General features: G+C 35.5%; 2 protein-coding genes and 1 non-coding gene across 3 annotated transcripts; 1 reads left to right on the top strand and 2 right to left on the bottom strand.

Annotated features, from left to right (window-relative positions):
- The first annotated feature begins 543 nt into the window (after positions 1 to 543).
- LOC112749982 (cysteine-rich receptor-like protein kinase 2) lies at positions 544 to 3,886 on the top strand. The gene is made up of 7 exons (XM_025798450.3): positions 544 to 1,801; positions 1,889 to 2,002; positions 2,098 to 2,237; positions 2,316 to 2,526; positions 2,638 to 2,872; positions 3,121 to 3,271; positions 3,364 to 3,886. The coding sequence occupies exons 1-7, from the start codon at positions 1,024 to 1,026 to the stop codon at positions 3,700 to 3,702; spliced, it is 1,968 nt and encodes a 655-aa protein (XP_025654235.1). The 5' UTR covers positions 544 to 1,023; the 3' UTR covers positions 3,703 to 3,886.
- On the bottom strand, positions 3,774 to 7,899 carry LOC112749983 (glucan endo-1,3-beta-glucosidase 3). Its single transcript, XM_025798451.3, has 4 exons — positions 7,437 to 7,899; positions 4,513 to 5,766; positions 4,310 to 4,337; positions 3,774 to 4,212 (listed from the first exon to the last, which is right to left on the bottom strand). Exons 1-4 carry the CDS (start codon positions 7,486 to 7,488, stop codon positions 4,059 to 4,061), a joined length of 1,488 nt encoding a protein of 495 aa, XP_025654236.1. The 5' UTR covers positions 7,489 to 7,899; the 3' UTR covers positions 3,774 to 4,058.
- An 11,611-nt stretch (positions 7,900 to 19,510) lies between these two features.
- Positions 19,511 to 19,618, bottom strand: LOC112752442 (small nucleolar RNA R71). Its single transcript, XR_003176879.1, has one exon. It is a non-coding gene; the product is annotated as a small nucleolar RNA R71 (small nucleolar RNA).
- Positions 19,619 to 20,037: the final 419 nt, after the last annotated feature.

Consider the following 20,037-nt stretch of genomic DNA (forward strand, 5'->3'; position numbering starts at 1 on the left):
TATTTGTACATCTTTCTTCTTTTCACTTACCTTCAAAAAGTAAAAATTCAACTTCACAGTACAGTTTATCTTTCTAATAATAGTAAATATTTTTTTATTTCGTTTTGTGTTTGTTCTTTTGTTGTTATAGTCTCTTATACTGCCTTGAAAGGTCACTACCAGTTGCCAATGTGTTGAATAGTTGTGGTAATGTAGGGTCTATTTTCTCAATCAATAACAATAAATGACGTTGGTTTTCATTTTCTTTTTTCTTGTGGGGAAAGACATTTAAATACATTGCCGACATTTTTTGTTGTTGTCTTGTTTCATTTTCATTGGGAAACATTGGCAAATATTAGGGGCTCTTTCTCACAACTCTCTAGTCTTACCTGCACTAATTAATGAACATCAAATGATCAAATTATTGCTTAACACCATTTAACAATATATCATGTCTAATAATTACCATAACTTACACATATCTATTTTATCATTTAATTAAATATACTCTATATATTAAGTCCAAATTTTTTTCTTTATAATTGAATGTCCCCCATAGAAGACGTGTGTCAAGTTTGTAAATGCAACTAAATGCATATTCTAACCTTTCTCTCTCCAAAGTGTAAACAAGGGAAAAGAATCAATATCTACCCTTTTTAATGGTGGCAATTGATGACCGAACAGGTAGCAATATTTTTGAAACTTGAGAAGGGTAGTGACTATTTTTAGGGCCCTCTCATTCAGTTCTTCACACGCTTTATGTTACTTCTTTTGGAGATTTTTTCTTTCTTTTGTCAGAATCTCCTATTACTCTTCAAGTTACCTTTCTTCTCAGAAGTAGAAAGAGATTTTGAGTTTCTTCTAATCATTCTGCTTTCATACCATAAAACAACTACATTTCATACCAAATGTTCAACAAAATATTCTCTCTTTTCACTAACAAATAGTCCTGTCCTTTCATAGTAATAGTAAAACAACATAATTGTAGAGTCATGTTAATTATTTGAACATCTAACTAGTGAAGTTGAATCAGATTAGAGTAAGATGATCACAAAAATGATTAAAACAATCCTTCTCATCCCTTCTCAATTCATTATTTTCCTTCTCATCAACTCAGTACTACTCTCAGACACTGTAATGGCAGAACCAAGGGCAAGAACAATCCAAATAGCATGTGGTCATCAACTAGAGCACAATAGCACCATCTATGTTCCGAATTTCGTTGCAACCATGGAGAAAATCAGTGAACAGATGCGAAGTACCGGCTTTGGAACAACAGTTACAGGGACAGGACTTGATACTAACTATGGCCTAGCTCAGTGCTATGGAGATCTTTCATTGCTTGATTGTGTGCTATGTTATGCTGAGGCAAGGACGGTTCTTCCTCAGTGCTTCCCTTTCAATGGTGGCCGCATTTACCTCGATGGTTGCTTCATGAGGGCCGAGAATTATAGCTTCTTTGATGAGTATACAGGAGCAGGAGATAATGCAGTGTGTGGGAACAGAACAAGGAAGAACTCAAGTTTTCAAGAATCTGCAAAGCAAGCAATTCTAACAGCAGTTCAAGATGCACTTAGCAATAAAGGATATGCTAGAGGGAAGGTCGCCGTGGCCGGAACGGTTAATGAGTCTGCTTATGTGCTGGCTGATTGTTGGAGGACTTTGAACACAAGCTCTTGTAAAGCATGTCTTCAGAATGCATCAGCTTCTCTGTTGGGATGCTTGCCTTGGGAAGAAGGCCGCGCGCTTAACACCGGTTGCTTCATGAGGTTCTCAGACAAAGATTTCCTCAACAAGCAGCAGGAAAATGGAAGCTCAAAGGGTAAATGAATCTTGAGAATTTAGAAAAGTTTACACATTTTTTGTAATTGTAAATCCTGAGAACAGTTTTGTTTTCTGATTTGTGCAGGTAATGTAATAGTTCTGGTGGTTGCAGTGGTTAGTTCATTGATTGTTTTTGTGGTTGGAATAGCTATTGGGATATATATCTTGAAACTTAGATACATTCAAAAGAAAAGAAGAGGTAAGTGACTTGTCTAATTAATACCTATGAATCATCAATGTGTTATATAACAACTATGTTTAAGTATGTATGCCAATGCTTATTCTGGAATTCAGGTTCATATGATACAGAAAAGCTAGCAAAGTCCCTTCGCCGCAGTAGCCTGAATTTCAAGTACACTTCACTGGAAAGGGCTACTGGATCCTTTGATGAGACTAACAAGTTAGGACAAGGAGGGTTTGGAACAGTTTACAAAGTAGTTATCTTATCTGCATACCTATATCCCAACCATTTTAACATAAGAATGCAACTATATAACAATTTTCTATTGCAGGGAGTTCTACCTGATGGAAGAGAGATTGCTATCAAGAGGCTATATTTCAATAACAAACATAGAGCAGGAGATTTCTACAATGAAGTGAACATAATCAGTAGCGTGGAACACAAGAATCTAGTCCGACTGTTAGGATGCAGTTGTTCAGGACCCGAAAGCCTGCTTGTGTATGAATATCTGCCCAACAGAAGTCTCGATCGCTTCATTTTTGGTAATTCCCAAACTCATGCCATAGGTTTCCCCTTCTAAGATATGAAATCCTACACTTTTACTATCATTGCTTATATCCTAACCATAGTACTTCTCAATGTAAACATTGTAGACAAGAATAAGGGAAGAGAACTGAACTGGGAGAAGAGATACGAAATCATCATTGGGACAGCTGAAGGATTAGCATACCTACATGAGAATTCTAAAACCAAAATAATTCACAGAGATATAAAAGCCAGCAACATCCTCTTGGATGCAAAGCTTCGTGCTAAAATCGCAGATTTTGGCTTGGCTAGATCCTTTCAAGAAGATAAGAGCCATATAAGTACAGCTATTGCAGGAACTTTGTAAGTACCTCTAATCCCATCTACCATTTCTCACCCCCCCCCCCCCCCCCCAAAATAATAACAATTTTGAACATATTAGAATAAGAGTCTGCTAAGTACCTAAATACAACATTAAGCATCCTATACTACTAATCTGGGGCTTTGGACACCCCATAATTTCCAAGTCCCTACAGAGAAAAATGTTGTTTGGAGCAAATTTCTCTGTACTAGACCTTTAATAGCCATCTATATATATATATATTCTGCAGGGGTTATATGGCTCCAGAGTACATAGCTCATGGTCAGTTAACAGAAAAGGCAGATGTGTATAGTTTTGGAGTGCTACTGCTAGAGATAGTTACCGGGAGACAGAACAACAGGAGCAAAGCAGCTGAATATTCAGACAGCCTAATTACAGTGGTCAGTATCAGATTCCTTAACCTGATTTATTTTTATTGTTGTTGAACTAGTTTTTTTCTTGCTTTGATCTTAACATAATTTTGCAACATCAGGCATGGAAACACTTTCAGTCAGGGACAGCTGAACAATTATTTGATCCAAATCTTCAGTTGCATGACGACTACAACAACAGCAGTGTTAAGAATGAGATCTTAAGAGTGGTTCAAATAGGACTTCTATGCACCCAAGAGAACCATTTGTTGCGGCCAACTATGTCAAAAGTGCTGCAGATGCTAACAAAGAAGGAGGAGCAACTTGTTGCTCCTTCTAATCCACCTTTCCTAGATGAGAATACCATGGAATTCTGTGACATAAGTGGTGACCCATTTTTCCCTCTCGTTGCAGATGACTCGGTCGCTACCATGTCCCATAGCTCTTTTCATCCCAGGTGATCTGCCTAGTTACTAACAATGTATATCTCTATCCATTACTAATTTATACAAGAACATTAGAATACAACAAATAACAATGTGAAAAAATTAAATTAGCCTTACAAGGTACTTACAGCAATGTCTAATAATTCTTTCCGTTCATTTGTACAAAAATTCAATGGAAAATCAAAGTTACACTTGCCAATATACATTTTGAGTTCTTGGCAGACTTTGCCACCCTTTAAATCCTCTCGACACGAGGAACACAAAATTGGGTGCGCATGCTGCAACCTTTATGAAAAAGGTAGTTGGAAGAGTGTGTATCTCTGAAAATCTGATTCCCGTGCTGATGAATATGAACTGTGCTTAATTTAATCTTATAAAACAGCACTCAGAAGTAAAGCACCAAGAATCACAGAACTTATCAAAGATCCTCCATTATAGTAGTGTTGTGACAAGCTGCCTGAAGCAGTGGAAGTGTTAGATGGGGCCAGTGATGTGCCATTTATGCTGGTGCCATTTTTACCACCACTGTTCATTACAAATATTAAAGGGAAATATAATAAATAAGAATGAACAGTTAATTTACAATAATCAGAAAAAAATATATGAATCCTTGAGATCATACCTTCCTGGAAATACGCAGGAACCATAACCTGTGATAATGATAACAAATAATAGTTCCATTAGATTGCCAAGCCACTTGAGATACTAAATAGCAAAGGTGCAAAATTAACAATTAACTTGTGTAGCCATAAAAAAAATGTATCCATAACTTATGTAGCCACCTTCAAATATAGTTATAATTATTAAAGAGTCCAGATTCCTTACTTGGATTTGTGGTGGTGACAAAAGCAACTCCTTTAAAATCACAAGTTCCAGGAGATTTAGCCATCTGCTGATAATATGCATTGAAAGCATAAGTCGCGTGCGCAACTACATTATTCGGTTCAAAACACTCTTGACCCTGCCGCAAGGGCGAACAATCCACCTTCCCTGGTCCACAAGCCCAATCAAGTGCTGCCTGTAGCAACTTAGAATCAGCATTACTCTTAGCAACACAAAAGGTTTGATTTGTTGTATCATTTGCAAATACAGTACCAGCACCGGTCAAATGCAAAGTATATACTGGTGCTCCATTAGCATAGAAAAGTCCCCAGTTCTTTTCGGATACAGGACCTGGTCTTAAGTCTTCGTTATAAAGCTCATAAATATATGTACTAACTGGAATTCTAGGATGCTTTGGAGTCCCTGAATTATTAAGGACATGTCTGATCAAGTTACTGTTGTAAGTGTTAGCATTGTCAATTGTTGCATCTGGCTCAGATGAATCGCCTTTGGAGGGCCATCCTGACTCTGTCACTACAACAGGGATATTTGTGAAGTTCAAGTATAACATTGCAAAATAAGCAGCATCGATCACTGCATCGAAAACATTAGTATAGTGGAGCATAGTGTTGGCATCAACAGCTTCCTTATTTGGCGGCAGGGGCCGGAACAGAGCATATTCCAGTTGGATTTTACCTTCAGATTGCATGTAATTGTAGTAAGGGTAAACATTGAGCATAAGATATGAACCTGTTGATTGCAAAAACTTAAGCAATGGAACCATGACAGGATCCCATGTTTTATTAAAGAATGCTTGGGATGGAGGGAAAGAGTTAAGGATGATAGAAGAAGAATGAGGGGTAGAGACTTTAATTTGCTGATCGAGATTGGCAGCAACAAGTGCAGATTGAATGAATTTTAGTGCATTGACTAGGACAGGTGCAACATTTGGGAGGGCTGTTAGGACTTCAGATCCAACTGCTATGGCAGTTATGTTGGTTGCAGGGACATGAGCTACCACATTGTGTGCAACCCAGTTGGCGGCAGTGGCATTCGATTGGCCAATGCCGAGTAGCAAGTTGTTGGGAACAGAAACGGTTACACGGATTCCGGTGTTGGCAAGTGCAAGAAGCATGGCCCTGTCAGCATCATAGAGTCTGACATGTTGGATACTTTGAGCCTTAAGAAGGGCCACAGTCTCTGTTGCACTTGGCATGTTAGTTATGTCTGTACCAATGTTTACACCAATAAAGGAATCTGCAGAAGAAAGAAAGAAACCAACAAATTATATAAATACTATATGATCCTGCTCATAAACAGATTATGAGATGAAAATAATAATGCATATGAAGTGATAATCAAGAACAAATAGAAACTAGAAAATAAGGAACATATGAATTTTGGTTTGGACCAACATGGATTTGTGAAAACAGCTAATAAGTCCATTTATGATCTAATAAAATGTGTTTCAAATATCCAATCTTACCATGACCTATTTAATAAAATAGCTATAAAGCCTATTCATTAGTCTTTTATGGAATTGTATTTGAGTCATTCATTTAAAGCAATACTGTATTTTCAAAATTATCCGCGAAGTGATTTAAAAATTGATACCATGCTTTCTTCAATTTTAATTGGGTAACAAAAGGGGAAAAAGATTTAATAAAAGAAAACTTGATTATCAGCTTTGTTCATGAGGAATAATATTGAAATAGTTCATATTTTAAGGAGGCACAGCCACATTGCATTCATAGATTGTCAAAGCAAAACATATATTTCAAAATTCTGGAATAAGCTTTCAGTGATGGATTGTCAGATTGTCCAACTAACTAATGCCACATCCTAAGCCCATAGCTATAGTTCATAAACTGAATTTTTTTTTGTCATGGTTGAAATTCAAGGTCTGTTAACCTGTCATCCCGTGGATTATCCTTGGGTTTAACTAAAAGAAGTGTAATATACTCAAATGATCGCTTGTTCTTAGGTTAATTTGCAAAAGATTCACTTTGGTTATCAGTTTTTAAAAACATAAAATGAGGATTTCATTTGATAACATTTTTCCCATGCTTTTGGTCACCATGTCTTATTCATGGGAGCTAGGCAACAATGCTACCAACTCACCAACTCAGTATCAATGAGGTTGATTGATAGACCAAAATGATTAAATATAGTATAAATATTCCACTTCATCACTGGCATAGTGGCATAGTACCATCACTTTTTTTTTTATATAAAAAGTTTAGTTAAGTGCAAACAGCAAAAGAAGCTGTTTCTTGAGTTGGGATGCAACAAAATTGTCCCAGAATCCCATTAAAAATTAGAAAGGATAGATCAGAGATTCAGCACAAAGGAAAACACTTTCTTGCAAAGGCCCTTTCTTTTGCAAATAATAATAAATAAATAAACTAAAAATGCCTATATTTGTATTACACAACCTTTTCTCTAACTTTCTATTCCAACATTGTTATGCTCTTGTAGCAAGGTTCTGGCCCTTTATACATTTATAGCAACATCTGACATCTCCCACATTCAACAACCAAAATGCAATGAAATAATAATTACTTCCTTCTAGTATTTAATAGTTAAAAAAGGGGTTAATACATTGTATCATTACCCTTTACCTAAAATGTTAATTAGAAGCAAATACTTACTAACCATGACAAATAGCAAAGATACAAAAAAGTAAGAATCTACAAACCCATATGATGATGAAAGGAAGGTGGTAATGAAAGGACTAACTAGACATAATGATGAAAAGAACAAGAGCTAGAAGCCAAAAAAAAACAAGAGTACTATACCCCCACCAACCATTACTAAATTAGAAAGCTTATTAAGAGAATACTTAATGATAGATTAATAACCAATGATCTCAGATGCCCAGGGAACATAGAAACAGATGCTAAAAATCACATAAACTTATTACTTACCTCCATAGACAGAACATGCAAGCAGGAAAAAAAGAAGCAGCAGAACAGCCATTGATGATTGCTTAGAGAAACCGTTATAAACAAAGAAACACTGCCAGTTCCACTGCAAACTAAAAAGTGGCTCTCTACAACTTGGGGTCTCAAAAAGCTTGCACCTTTTGATACCCTTTGGGATTTGGCATAGAGAAGTAAGAACCAAGAAGTGCTTTGAGGTTGGGAGGGAGAATGAGAGTTTGCGTTGTTGGGTCTTGTGAGTGGTCAAAACTCAAAAATCAAAACTAGAATTTGTGTCTGTGGGATCATAAAATCATAAATGGTAGTGTGTGTCAGGGATCCAACGGCTGAGATTTGGAGATGCAGGTGGCAAATCAGCCAAGTAGTAAATATTATTAGAGGACAAGAAAGTCAGGCTTTTTTTAATTAAGGCAAGTGTATGATTCAGTGTTTTATTAATAACGTGAATAATGAAGCAATGTTGCAGTGTTGGAGCTGTTCATAGGCTATTGTGATTGGTGGATTAGCATCTATGATAGCAACATATAATGTTGACGTGGCATCTTTTCTGTTTCTGCTTCAAAAATCCCCACTTGCACTCTGCTTTGGTTTGTGTCCCAAAGCCATTGACAGTTGCCATCTCTTGGATCCTTGTTTAGCTCTGTTAACTGTCATTAACTTGAGTTAAAATCACACTTCATCTTATGTAATCATAAAAAAAAAAAAAAAAAATTAACAGTGAGTCCCATTATTCACATAACATTTTCAATGTAATACTAGTGGAAAGTCCGCGCGATGCACAGGTTATGTACGTAATCTATTTATTGTATTCATATATAAATTTGTTTTCAAGTTGAGTAGTACATATTAATTAATAAATTTAATTTACTTAGTACGTAGATAACATAATTAGTAATATTAATGTAGAGTTTGACTTTAAAAATTAATGTATAGAATTTGACATAGTTATATTGTTTAATATTTTAGTTAAAATTAATATATGATTAAAATTTTTTATGTGAAATTAGTATTATATATTTTTGAAGGAAACTATGGAAATAATTTTTGTTAAAATGTTAATAAATCATTACGTAAAAGTATTAATTGTTGGTCACTTAAAGGCTCATTTTTATTGATATGGAGGCTTTGTGTGTGTTATCTGGATATGGAGTCCTGAAAGCGCAATACAGATATGTGGGGCAGCTTTTTTGTTAGTGTCAGGTCCAACAACTCGGATGGTGCGAGTTGTTTGAGCGTCATATTTTCCATTGCAAATCGTTAGGTCCGATTTGAGGAGGAAGAGATGCTGAAATTCGGTAAGATGGTAATCGTACCCTCCGAGTTGTTAGAAGTGTTGGTTTTTTTTTTTATGTTGTGTTATGAAATCGGAGGGTCCGACATGCGTTTTTTATTTTTTTTTGAATTCAGTAAAGGTAATCGCATGGTCCGATTTGGTTGGGACTTTAAATAAAAGTTGGTGAAAACTGGATCAGAACAACCACTCTCGCATCTTCTTCTTCTCCTTCTTCAACGGTCCTTCTGGTTTTTAGTTCCTCTGTTTCGTTACTTGTTTAGCAGAGTAGCTAAAAATCTAAAACCCAGGTTTATGAGCTTGTTAAGGTGATTGAGAGAATTGAGTGACAGAGTGTTATTGAAGGTGTATTATTTTGGTCAGATTTTGTTACAAACATCTGAAGGAGTAATATTTGTTTGTGAAAATCCATTAGATTTGGTGATTCCTTTTACAATCTCATTTGAAGAGCTCAAAAGTGTGATTTGTGAAAAGATTCATTCTGAGAGGGCAAGAAGGATATCATGTATTCTATACAGAAATCCTATACAAGTGTTTGGTGGATTCGTCCAGTTTCAAACCAAATATGTAACGGACGAAGCGAGCATGCAAGATATGTTTTCCATGTATATTGAAAATCGGAGTCAGCTCTCGTTCATCGAGTTGTATGTTGAGTTTGAGCAATCTGAGGCTGACCGGAATATTCTACGGGAGGATTACAATAGTGACAGTGAAGAAGAGTTCGAAAGCAACGACGAAGTTGTTGGTCTAGATGGAGATGAGGTTCAAGGTGACGGAGCTATGGCTTCGGATGTGTCTGATGTGGCAACTGCACTGGCAAACGATGTGCCGTTTGAGGAGCCATCATTCATGCGAGTTTTGGATTTGGAAGCCATGCATGTTCCGGAGTTTCCGGATTATATCAATGCAGGTACGTAATTCTCCGTATTTATACGAAAGATTGGAATTTTTTATTAATTTATCTTGATAGTTGGACCAAGTAGCTAAGTGAAGTGTGAAAATATACTCGATCAGTATTTATTTTTGTTTACCTATTTGTGTATTTAACTTTAAGATAGTAAATTTATAAGAGAGTTATTGATTTAGTTGAATATAAATTAGAATTTATTGGTTAAATATCCGTTAGTATTTATGACATTAGGTAGTCAAACCAACATGGATACCACTTATGAACACAAAATGAATAGCCAATCGAACATGTAAAGCAAAATACGAAGCATAATACCATCATTGCGGGATTTCTCATCCTCATCGAACTCCTCTATTTCATCCTCGTCATCATCGTCCTCGTCATCCGGGTCATCTACTAGATACGCATTAGTCTCTTGCTCGAGTGGGTTAGCATCTTCTTGAAGTGGTCCCATGTCAACACGGTTAGGATTTTGACTATTAAAAACTCCGCGTCCACCTACACTTCTACTAGAGTCAACAGATACGAACCCTTCAGAAGCGACCGATGAGGTATGGCACGGGAGCCTCGCATCCAATGAATACCTACCTGCCAGGAACTCAGGCTGATTGCCATATTGTGGTTGTCCTGCATCTGCAGCCATGAACTCAAGCAACTGGCTAAAAGAACCTCCTTCTCCTGGTTCAAACTGTGACATACCCCAATATTGTTGAGGCATTAGAAATGATGGGGAGAACTGTGTCTGAGGTACATACTGGCTTGAGAACTGAGGTTGTTCTTGTGGAAGTGGATTCGAAGTAGAAGGTGGCACCGACTGTGGCTCCAGTTCCTCATTGTCATTATCCGCATCCTGACTATCCTCATCCATACCCTCACCACCATCATCCATATCCTGATTACCCTCATCCATATCCTGAATATCCTCATCACTTTCTTGACCCACAAGATTCGACAAGTTCAAGCGGTCCCCATATTTTGACCGGTACCAGTACATATAAGTTTCCAATAGATGTTGTGAAGGCATGGGAAGCTCAGAAAGAACGTAGTGATACCTGTTTGTCCAATGCATAACCCAACTTGAGTGACTCGATGTTGTGGCCCAGTTAAGATTCTTTGAACCAGTCAGGACTTCTCCATGCGCCTTGTCCAGATTCTGCTCCTGCTGAGGTACTCCCTGAACGAAACCGAACTGTCGCCTATACCTATCGGTAGCATGCCACTCGATACATTCAAATGACACAACGAAACAGTAGCGGACCACACAACCGACTGCATATAGATCTCAGCAAGAATTATGTTCGGATCAACGCGATCCACAGCATATGCAACCCACACAAACTGGAAAAAATAAAGGAAACTCATGATTACAATCCAGAATATCAATAACAATAAAAATGCCTCATAAAAATGCCCCAAACTCATAAATCTTTAATTAAAACACACCTGGCCTTCCTGGAGTTCATCAAAGGCCTTCCTAAAGTGAGCTAGATTCAAATATCTATATCGTCGGTCACCACGTTCCCAGTTATGCCACCTAATATCATATATTCAATTAGCTAAACTGAATTTTAAATATAAAGCTACGGGTAGATTGTAACGTAACATTACCTGTTGGCTAATGGAAAACTGTGGGGTTCGCTGGGAAGCGGCGATAGATATGGCAGTCGGATCCAAGCCCAACCGAGCAGAAGTGTTATTGGACCATCTATTTCCTTACAGTTATAACGAGATGCCCTGCATAATCCCCTGTAGAGGTGTGCTAGGCATGCCGAACCCCAACTATAATGTCCAATACTGGCAAAATCACAAAGCAATGGTAGAAACTTCTAGTGCACACCTGCTCCAGATTTATCCCCAAACAAGATCGTCCCGATCAGCAACATAATATGGCACTTCACATACCTCTGTATACTTAATTCATCAGTCAACTGAATGTTTTCTTTTAGATCCTGCAGCCAAGTCAGTTTTATGCAGCATCCTCTACACTCCGACTTACGCGGTGCCACTCCAAATTGATGCAAACATTCTGCCTCCAACGTTGAGAAACTACTCATTGTCATCCCAGTAACTGGAAGACCTTCCGTCGGGAGACCAAGAATTAGAGCCACATCTTCAAGAGTTACGACACACTCACCAATTGGAAGGTGAAACGTATGTGTATCAGGGTGCCACCGTTCTATTAGAGCATTCACGAGTGCTTTCTGATTTTGTACGACACCAATTTGAGATGCATGATAGAATCCAGTAACTCGTAAATAGTCTTCCACCCGATCGTTGTACCGATCCGGCGGAACTGGATGATCATAGGTCAACATTCTTAATTTCTACAAAAAACATAACAAGTTATTAGTCAACTCACAAACTATTGCTAATTTACTACTACAAAGCAAGAATTTTTAAAGTACAGACACTTATTAACAAAATCTTCACAACTAACTCAACAACAAATATTACTTGAAACCAGACATCTGTTATAAATTATTTGACTTAATTTGACTAAAACAAATAATTACTACTTCCAAAATGAATTATTAATAACATTAACTAATACATACAAATACATAGATTCATAATACATACATATACATACATTCCTAATCAAATCTCAATAAAATTAGTAAATTAGAGATGCTGTTTGTTTTTTTATTTACGATATATCAATAATTTTTCTAATATATAACATTATTATTATTTGTTTTATTAATTATCTATTACCTATTACTTAAATAAATTTAAACATATATTTCGAAATTTTAAAAAATATTAATAATTATCGTCAATATCTTTTTAAATTTATTTTCTAATAACAATAATAATTAATTTTTATAACAATGATAATTACAATTAACTACAATAAAGTAACACACTTTTATAAATTAATACTAATAATAACCATTCAGTTCTTATTTATTCCTATGTCCAACTATTCATTGTAGCCACAATAATATTTAATAATATCATTACAATTATAAATAATTAAAAATTTATAAAATATTTCAAAAAAAATTGTATCCAAAAATTAATAACAATTCGGTTTAAATTTTATAATTTATTTTCTAAATATTTTAATATTTCACTTCTTCCGAAATTCTAAAAATTATAAAAAAAATATTAAACAAATTAAAAAAAATATTGCGTTTCTCTTTTAAACTGCAACAACAAGAATGTATATAGCATCATCATTAACACACTAACAATAATAATAATTAACACACTAACAATAATAATTTTTATACAAAAATAGTGAAAAAATTAAAAAAAAATTAGTCCTAACCATTTTATGTATATTTCTAAGCTCAGATCCTAACAATAATAATAACAACTAAATTTTTAACAATAATAACTATAATTATAAAAATTAAAAAAAAATTTAAACAAACTTACATAATCTGGCAAACTGAGATAGTGCATAATATGAAGTTCAGAACGATCAACATCTTTAATTTTATTTTTTTTGGCATTTTTCTATTCTCTCCACCATGCAAACCCACCAACAGCAGAGAAATGAAGAACAGCAATAAAGGTTTGGGGTTGAAAGTGAAGGCTCAAAGTAAAAACTCGGATGGTGAGAGTTTTTGTTGCATCCAGCAATTTGGTATGTGGGACACCGTCTGAGGAGCAAGGTTTGAGTGCCGCGTGTCCACCATGCATCAACTCGGACCATCCGTTTTCGTTGCAACAACTCAGACCCTCCGTGTTGCTCATTGGGTGTCGCACGGTCCGATTTGCTTTACATCCTGATACCACATCCATGTTCAGCACCCCCTTTCCATAACCCGGTTCAACACAATTCAGAAGTCCATATGAAAATTAAAAAGTGTCACTTAAAAGATTTTAAAAAATGCACTAATTATTATTAAATTAATATTGCGCACAATTTATAAAAGAATGCTCTTGTATTGGTCATAAATAATTTAGTTAAATTTTTTTTTGATAACATCCATTAGACATATTTTTAATTTGTACGTGAATAAAATATGTATTGATACTTCATAATTGTACTCTATATTAATGTTCAATTAATAATATTTTATAAATATAAATGTTTTGAGTTTAGTATAACACGATTATCGTCATTATATAATAAATGTACTGAATATACTGTTTTATCTTTATTCAAAGTAAAAATCAAATAGAAGAGTTTAAAGTCTATAATATTCTTGAACCATAAGAAGGGAAACATGAAAAAAATAAAAATATATATAACTGTAATAATAGCATGTCAATTTTACACTAAATTTTATGTCAAAAGGCTAATAAAAATTTATCGACAACCTAGTATCTTACTAACTTCATTAGAAAAGGAATTGCCATATGATGTTGTGCTCCTTGTTACACATTTCATCTCAAATATGAAAACAGAGTTATAGATAAATTTGTTATATCTATAGTAAATAGTTATACAAAAATGTAAATCATAACATGCTATTAAAATGAAAATAATATTATTCTTACCTAAATATTATTAAAAACTTCTTTGAACATGACATTTGTTGTTGATGGCTTTAGATTGCCGTCTTCGTCTAGAATTAAAACCCTGAGGCCACTGCGACTCTTAACTCTTGACAAAGCAACATAAAGTTGTCCATGGGTGAACACTGATTTTGGCAAGTAAAGTCCTACATGTGATAATGATTGACCCTAACTCTTGTTAATGGTCATTGCAAAGCATACTGTTAATGGAAATTGTCTCCGTTGAAACTTAAATGGCAACCCTGAATTTGAAGGGATCAAGTTCATTCTTGGAATGTACACTTTATCTCCAATATTTCTACCGGTCACTACCGTCACTCCAATTACGTTGCTGCCAAGTTTGTTAACTATTAATCTTGTCCCGTTGCATAAACCTGAAGTCTGGTCTATGTTTCGCAGTAGTATTACAGCGACTCCTGACTTCAAAGTCAACTTGTGATTGGGTAGTCTTGAACATTTGTATGTCATTTAGGAACTCTGGTGTGAACCACTCTTGTTGTACATCTTCATTCTCATCAGCTTGACATATTGTGTCAGAACTCAAATACTCCTTTTCCATCCATAGAAAGATTGTCAAGACAAAATCGTTTACCTTCTCGACACTCTCAAGCGTAGGTGCAGGAATTGCCCTACTCTGAAAATATCTGTAATCTGACATGTTTTGCAACAAATTTGGATATGAAAAGTCTACCAAATGAAAGAGAGGGTCATCAATAGTTGTAATCAATAGATCATCTAGAATTTCAATTTCTGATTCATCACCAACAACAGAACTAATATTTCCATTTCTAACATCAAGTATCCAATTAGCAAATCTCTTCATTTCACCTTCATCTTGATCTGAAGAAGACATTAGAAGCCTCATGTTTGTATGCAGTTTCAGAACCTTACAAAATGACCACAGATGGGATGAGTTAATAGCTAATGTCAATATATCGTGTCTACTCCCTTTCGGAATCACCGGAAGTATCTGTCTGAAATCACCTCCTAGAACAACAACCTTACCACCAAATGGTTGATGTGTCTTATGTTGATCGGTAACTGACATAAGATCCCTGAGCGTCCGATCAAGTGCTTCAAAGCACATTTTATTGAGCATTGGAGCTTCATTCCAAATTATTAAGCTACTTTGGATGAGCAGCTCAGCCTTCAAACTGTCATGCTTGATATTGCAAGTAGATTCATCAGTAATTGTAATGGGTATTGAAAATCTAGAATGAGCCGTTCTGCCACCACGTAGGAGTAAAGACGCAATTCCACTGGATGCGACATTTAAAACAATCTTTCCTCTAAACCGAATAGCAGAAGAAAGTTCATTCTAAATAAATGTCTTACCATACCTACCATACTGATGAGCGGATAATTTATACGCTTTTTGACATTGTTTTTAGTATGTTTTTAGTAGGATCTAGTTACTTTTAGGGATGTTTTTAATAGATTTTGTGTTAAATTCACATTTCTGGACTTTACTATGAGTCTGTGTGTTTTTCTGTAATTTCAGGTATTTTCTGGCTGAAATTGAGGGACTTGAGCAGAAATCAGATTCAGAGGTTGAAAAAGGACTGCTGATGCTGTTGGATTCTGACCTCCCTGCACTCAAAGTGGATTTTCTGGAGCTACAAAACTCGAAATGGCGTGCTTCTAATTGCGTTGGAAAGTAGACATCCAGGGCTTTCCAGCAATATATAATAGTCCATACTTTGGCCAAGAATAGACGACGTAAACTGGCGTTCAACGCCAGCTTTCTACCCAAATCTGGCGTCCAGCACCAGAAAAGGATCCAAAACCAGAGTTGAACGCCCAAACTGGCACAAAAACTGACGTTCAACTCCACAAATGGCCTCTGCACGTGAAACACTTAAGCTCAGCCCAAACACATACCAAGTGGGCCCCGGAAGTGGATTTATACATCAAATACTTACTCATGTAAACCCTAGTAGCTAGTTTATTATAAATAGGACCTCTTACTATTGTATTAGGCATCGGGGGATTACCTTATGATCCTTTGATCACGTTTTAGGGGGCTGGCCATCTCGGCCATGCCTGGACCTTCACTTATGTATTTTCATATGGTAGAGTTTCTACACTCCATAGATTAAGGTGTGGAGCTCTGCTGTTCCTCAAAGATTAATGCAAAGTACTACTGTTTTCTATTCAATTCTTCTTATTTCTCTTCTAAGATATCCATTCGCACCCAAGAACGTGATGAAGGTGATGATTATGTGTGACGCTCATCATCCTTCTCCCTTATGAACGCGTGCCTGACAAACACTTCTGTTCTACATGAATTAAGCTAGAATGAGTATCTCTTAGATCTCCTAAACAGAATCTTCGTGGCGTAAGCTAGAATGATGGCGGCATTCAAGAGAATCTGGAAAGTCTAAACCTTGTCTGTGGTATTCCGAGTAGGATTCAATGATTGAATGACTGTGACGAGCTTCAAACTCGCGAGTGCTGGGCGTTAGTGACAGACGCAAAAGGAGGGTGAATCCTATTCCAGCATGATCGAGAACCGACAGATGAATAGCCGTGCCGTGACAGGGTGCGTGAGCATATTATTCACTGAGAGGAGGGGATGTAGCCACTGACAACGGTGATGCCCTTGCATACAGCCAGCCATGGAAAGGAGTAAGACTGATTGGATGAAGATAGCAGGAAAGCAGAGGTTCAGAGGAACGAAAAGCATCTCCATTCGCTTATCTGAAATTCCTACCAATGAATTACATAAGTATCTCTATCCCTATTCTATTATTTATTATTCGAAAACTCCATAATTATTTTATATCCGCCTGACTGAGATTTACAAGGTGACCATAGCTTGCTTCATACCAACAATCTCCGTGGGATTCGACCCTTACTCACGTAAGGTATTACTTGGACGACCCAGTGCACTTGCTGGTTAGTTGTATCGAAATTGTGACAATTATGAATTAAGATCAAAGCACCGAGCTTTGGAGCTATTACCAGGATTTGTTCGAGTCTGGAGATCACAATTTCGTGCACCAAGTTTTTGGCGCCGTTGCCGGGGATTGTTTGAGTTTGGACAACTGACGGTTCATCTTGTTGCTCAGATTAGGTAATTTTCTTTTTGTTTTCTTTTCAAAAATTTTTCAAAAATATTTCAAAATTTTCTCACTTGTTTTCGAAAAAAAAAATGTTTTCAAAAATATTATTTTTCTTCAGAATTTTTAAGAATGAATTCTAGTGTTTCATGAAGCATGTTGAAGCCTATCTGGCTGTAAAGCCATACCCAAACTACTTTGGGATTGGCATCCAACCAATCACTCCAGTCCATGTAATTATATGCTAAAGCTTGGCTGGCTATTAAGCCATGCCTGACCCTTTGATTGGAGCTTTAAGACTAACATGGCAAGATTCCTGGAATTCATATTAAAAAGTTTGAAATCCTTATTTTTATTTTTCACAATAATTTTCGAAAAAAAAAATAAATAAATAAAAATACAAAAAATTTAGAAAATCATAAAAATCAAAAATATTTTCTGTTTCTTGTTTGAGTCATATCATAAGTTTGGTGTCACTTGCATATGCATCTTGCATTTTTTCGAAAATATCATGCATTCATAGTGTTCTTCATGATCTTCAAGTTGTTCTTGGTAAGTCTTCTTGTTTGATCTTGATGAATTTTTGTTTTGTGTCTTTTCATGTTTATCATATGCATTCTTGAATTCTTAGTGTCTAAGCATTAAAGAATTCTAAGTTTGGTGTCTTGCATGTTTTCTTTGCATTAAAAATTTTTCAAAAATATGTTCTTGATGTTCATCATGACATTCAAAGTGTTCTTGGTGTTCATCTTGACATTCATAGCATTCTTGCATGCATTCATTGTTTTGATCTAAAAATTTCATGCATTGCATATTTTTCATGTTTTCATAAAAATTCAAAAAATTAAAAAAAATATCTTTCCCTTTTTCTCTCATCAAATTCGAAAATTTGAGTTGACTTTTTCAAAAATTTTTAAAATCAAGTTGTTTCTCATGAGTCAAATCAAATTTTCAATTTGAAAATCTTATCTTTTTCAAAATCTTTTGCAAAAATCAAATCTTTTTCAAAACTCTTAGTTATTTTCGAAAATTAAAAAAATATTTTTCAAAAATCTTTTTCTTATTTTTATACCAAATTTTCGAAAATAACATAAACAATTAATGTTTTGATTCAAAAATTTGAAGTTTGTTACTTGCTTGTTAAGAAAGATTCAAACTTTAAGTTCTAGAATCATATCTTGTGATTTCTTATGAATCAAGTCATTAATTGTGATTTTAAAAATCAAATCTTTTTCAAAACTAATTTCAATCATATCTTTTCAAAAATATCTACTTATCTTATCTTTTTCAAAAATTTGATTTCAAAATATCTTTTCTAACTTCCTAACTTCTTATCTTTTCAAAATTTCTTTCAACTAACTAACTAACTTTTTGTTTGTTTCTTAACTTTTTCAAAACTACCTAACTAACTCTCTCTCTCTAATTTTCGAAAATATCTTCCCTCTTTTTCAAAAATTTCTTTTTAATTAACTAATTAATTTTATTTTTTATTTTTGATTTCAAAAATTTTCGAAAATTACTAACATTTTTCAAAAACCATTTTCGAAAATCACTAACTCTTTTTCAAAAATATTTTCGAAAATTCTCTCTCTCCCATCTTATTCTATTTATTCATTCATATCCTAACATCTCATCTCGCATCTCAACCCTCCTCACAGATGTGTTTCTTCCATTACATTACATTCTTTGTCTCCCCCTCTTTTCTTCCACTCACAAGGGGATCCCTATACTGTGGTATAAAGGACCCATATTATTATTATTATTTTTGTGCGCCCTCTTCTTTGTCATATGAGCAGGAGCAAGGACAAGAACATTCTTGTTGAAGCAGATCCATAACCTGAAAGGACTCTGAAAAAAAAAATTGAGAGAAGCTAAATTACAACAATCCAGAGATACCCTTTCAGAAATTTTTGAACAGGAAAAGGATATGGCAGCCGAAAATAATAATAATGCAAGGAGGATGCTTGGTGACTTTACTGCACCTAATTCCAATTTACATGGAAGAAGCATCTCCATTCCTGCCATTGGAGCAAACAATTTTGAGCTGAAACCTCAATTAGTTTCTCTGATGCAGCAGAACTGCAAGTTTCATGGACTTCCATCTGAAGATCCTTTTCAGTTCTTAACTGAGTTCTTGCAGATATGTGATACTGTTAAGACTAATGGAGTAAATCCTGAAGTCTACAGGCTCATGCTTTTCCCTTTTGCTGTAAGAGACAGAGCTAGATTATGGTTGGATTCTCAACCCAAAGACAGCCTGAACTCTTGGGATAAGCTGGTCACGGCTTTCTTAGCCAAGTACTTTCCTCCTCAAAAGCTGAGCAAGCTTAGAGCTGATGTTCAAACCTTCAGACAGAAAGAAGGTGAATCCCTCTATGAAGCTTGGGAAAGATACAAACAGTTGACCAAAAAGTGTCCTTCTGACATGCTTTCAGAATGGACCATCCTGGATATATTCTATGATGGTTTATCTGAGCTATCAAAGATGTCACTGGACACTTCTGCAGGTGGATCCATTCACCTAAAGAAAACGCCTGCAGAAGCTCAAGAACTCATTGACATGGTTGCTAATAACCAGTTCATGTACACTTCTGAAAGGAATCCTGTGAGTAATGGGACGCCTATGAAGAAGGGAGTTCTTGAAGTTGATACTCTGAATGCCATATTGGCTCAGAATAAAATATTGACTCAGCAAGTCAATATGATCTCTCAGAGTCTGCATGGAATGCAAGCTGCATCCAACAGTACTCAAGAGGCTTCTTATGAAGAAGAAGCTTATGATCCTGAGAACCCTGCAATAGCAGAGGTGAATTATTTAGGTGAACCTTATGGAAACACCTATAACTCATC

Source organism: Arachis hypogaea, chromosome 15 (genome assembly GCF_003086295.3).
Source record: "Arachis hypogaea cultivar Tifrunner chromosome 15, arahy.Tifrunner.gnm2.J5K5, whole genome shotgun sequence".
NCBI classification, from domain to species: Eukaryota; Viridiplantae; Streptophyta; class Magnoliopsida; order Fabales; family Fabaceae; genus Arachis; species Arachis hypogaea.

Bases quoted from the DNA above. Each gene is read 5' to 3' on its own strand.
- LOC112749982 (XM_025798450.3), top strand. From the start codon at position 1,024: ATGATCACAAAAATGATTAAAACAATCCTTCTCATCCCTTCTCAATTC. The intron at 1,802-1,888 runs GTAAATGAATCT...TGATTTGTGCAG, and splicing joins GGAAAATGGAAGCTCAAAGG to GTAATGTAATAGTTCTGGTG. The intron at 2,003-2,097 runs GTAAGTGACTTG...TCTGGAATTCAG, and splicing joins CATTCAAAAGAAAAGAAGAG to GTTCATATGATACAGAAAAG.
- LOC112749983 (XM_025798451.3), bottom strand. From the start codon at position 7,488: ATGGCTGTTCTGCTGCTTCTTTTTTTCCTGCTTGCATGTTCTGTCTAT. The intron at 4,338-4,512 runs GTAAGGAATCTG...TCATTATCACAG, and splicing joins TGTCACCACCACAAATCCAA to GTTATGGTTCCTGCGTATTT. The intron at 4,213-4,309 runs GTATGATCTCAA...TGTAATGAACAG, and splicing joins TCCTGCGTATTTCCAGGAAG to TGGTGGTAAAAATGGCACCA.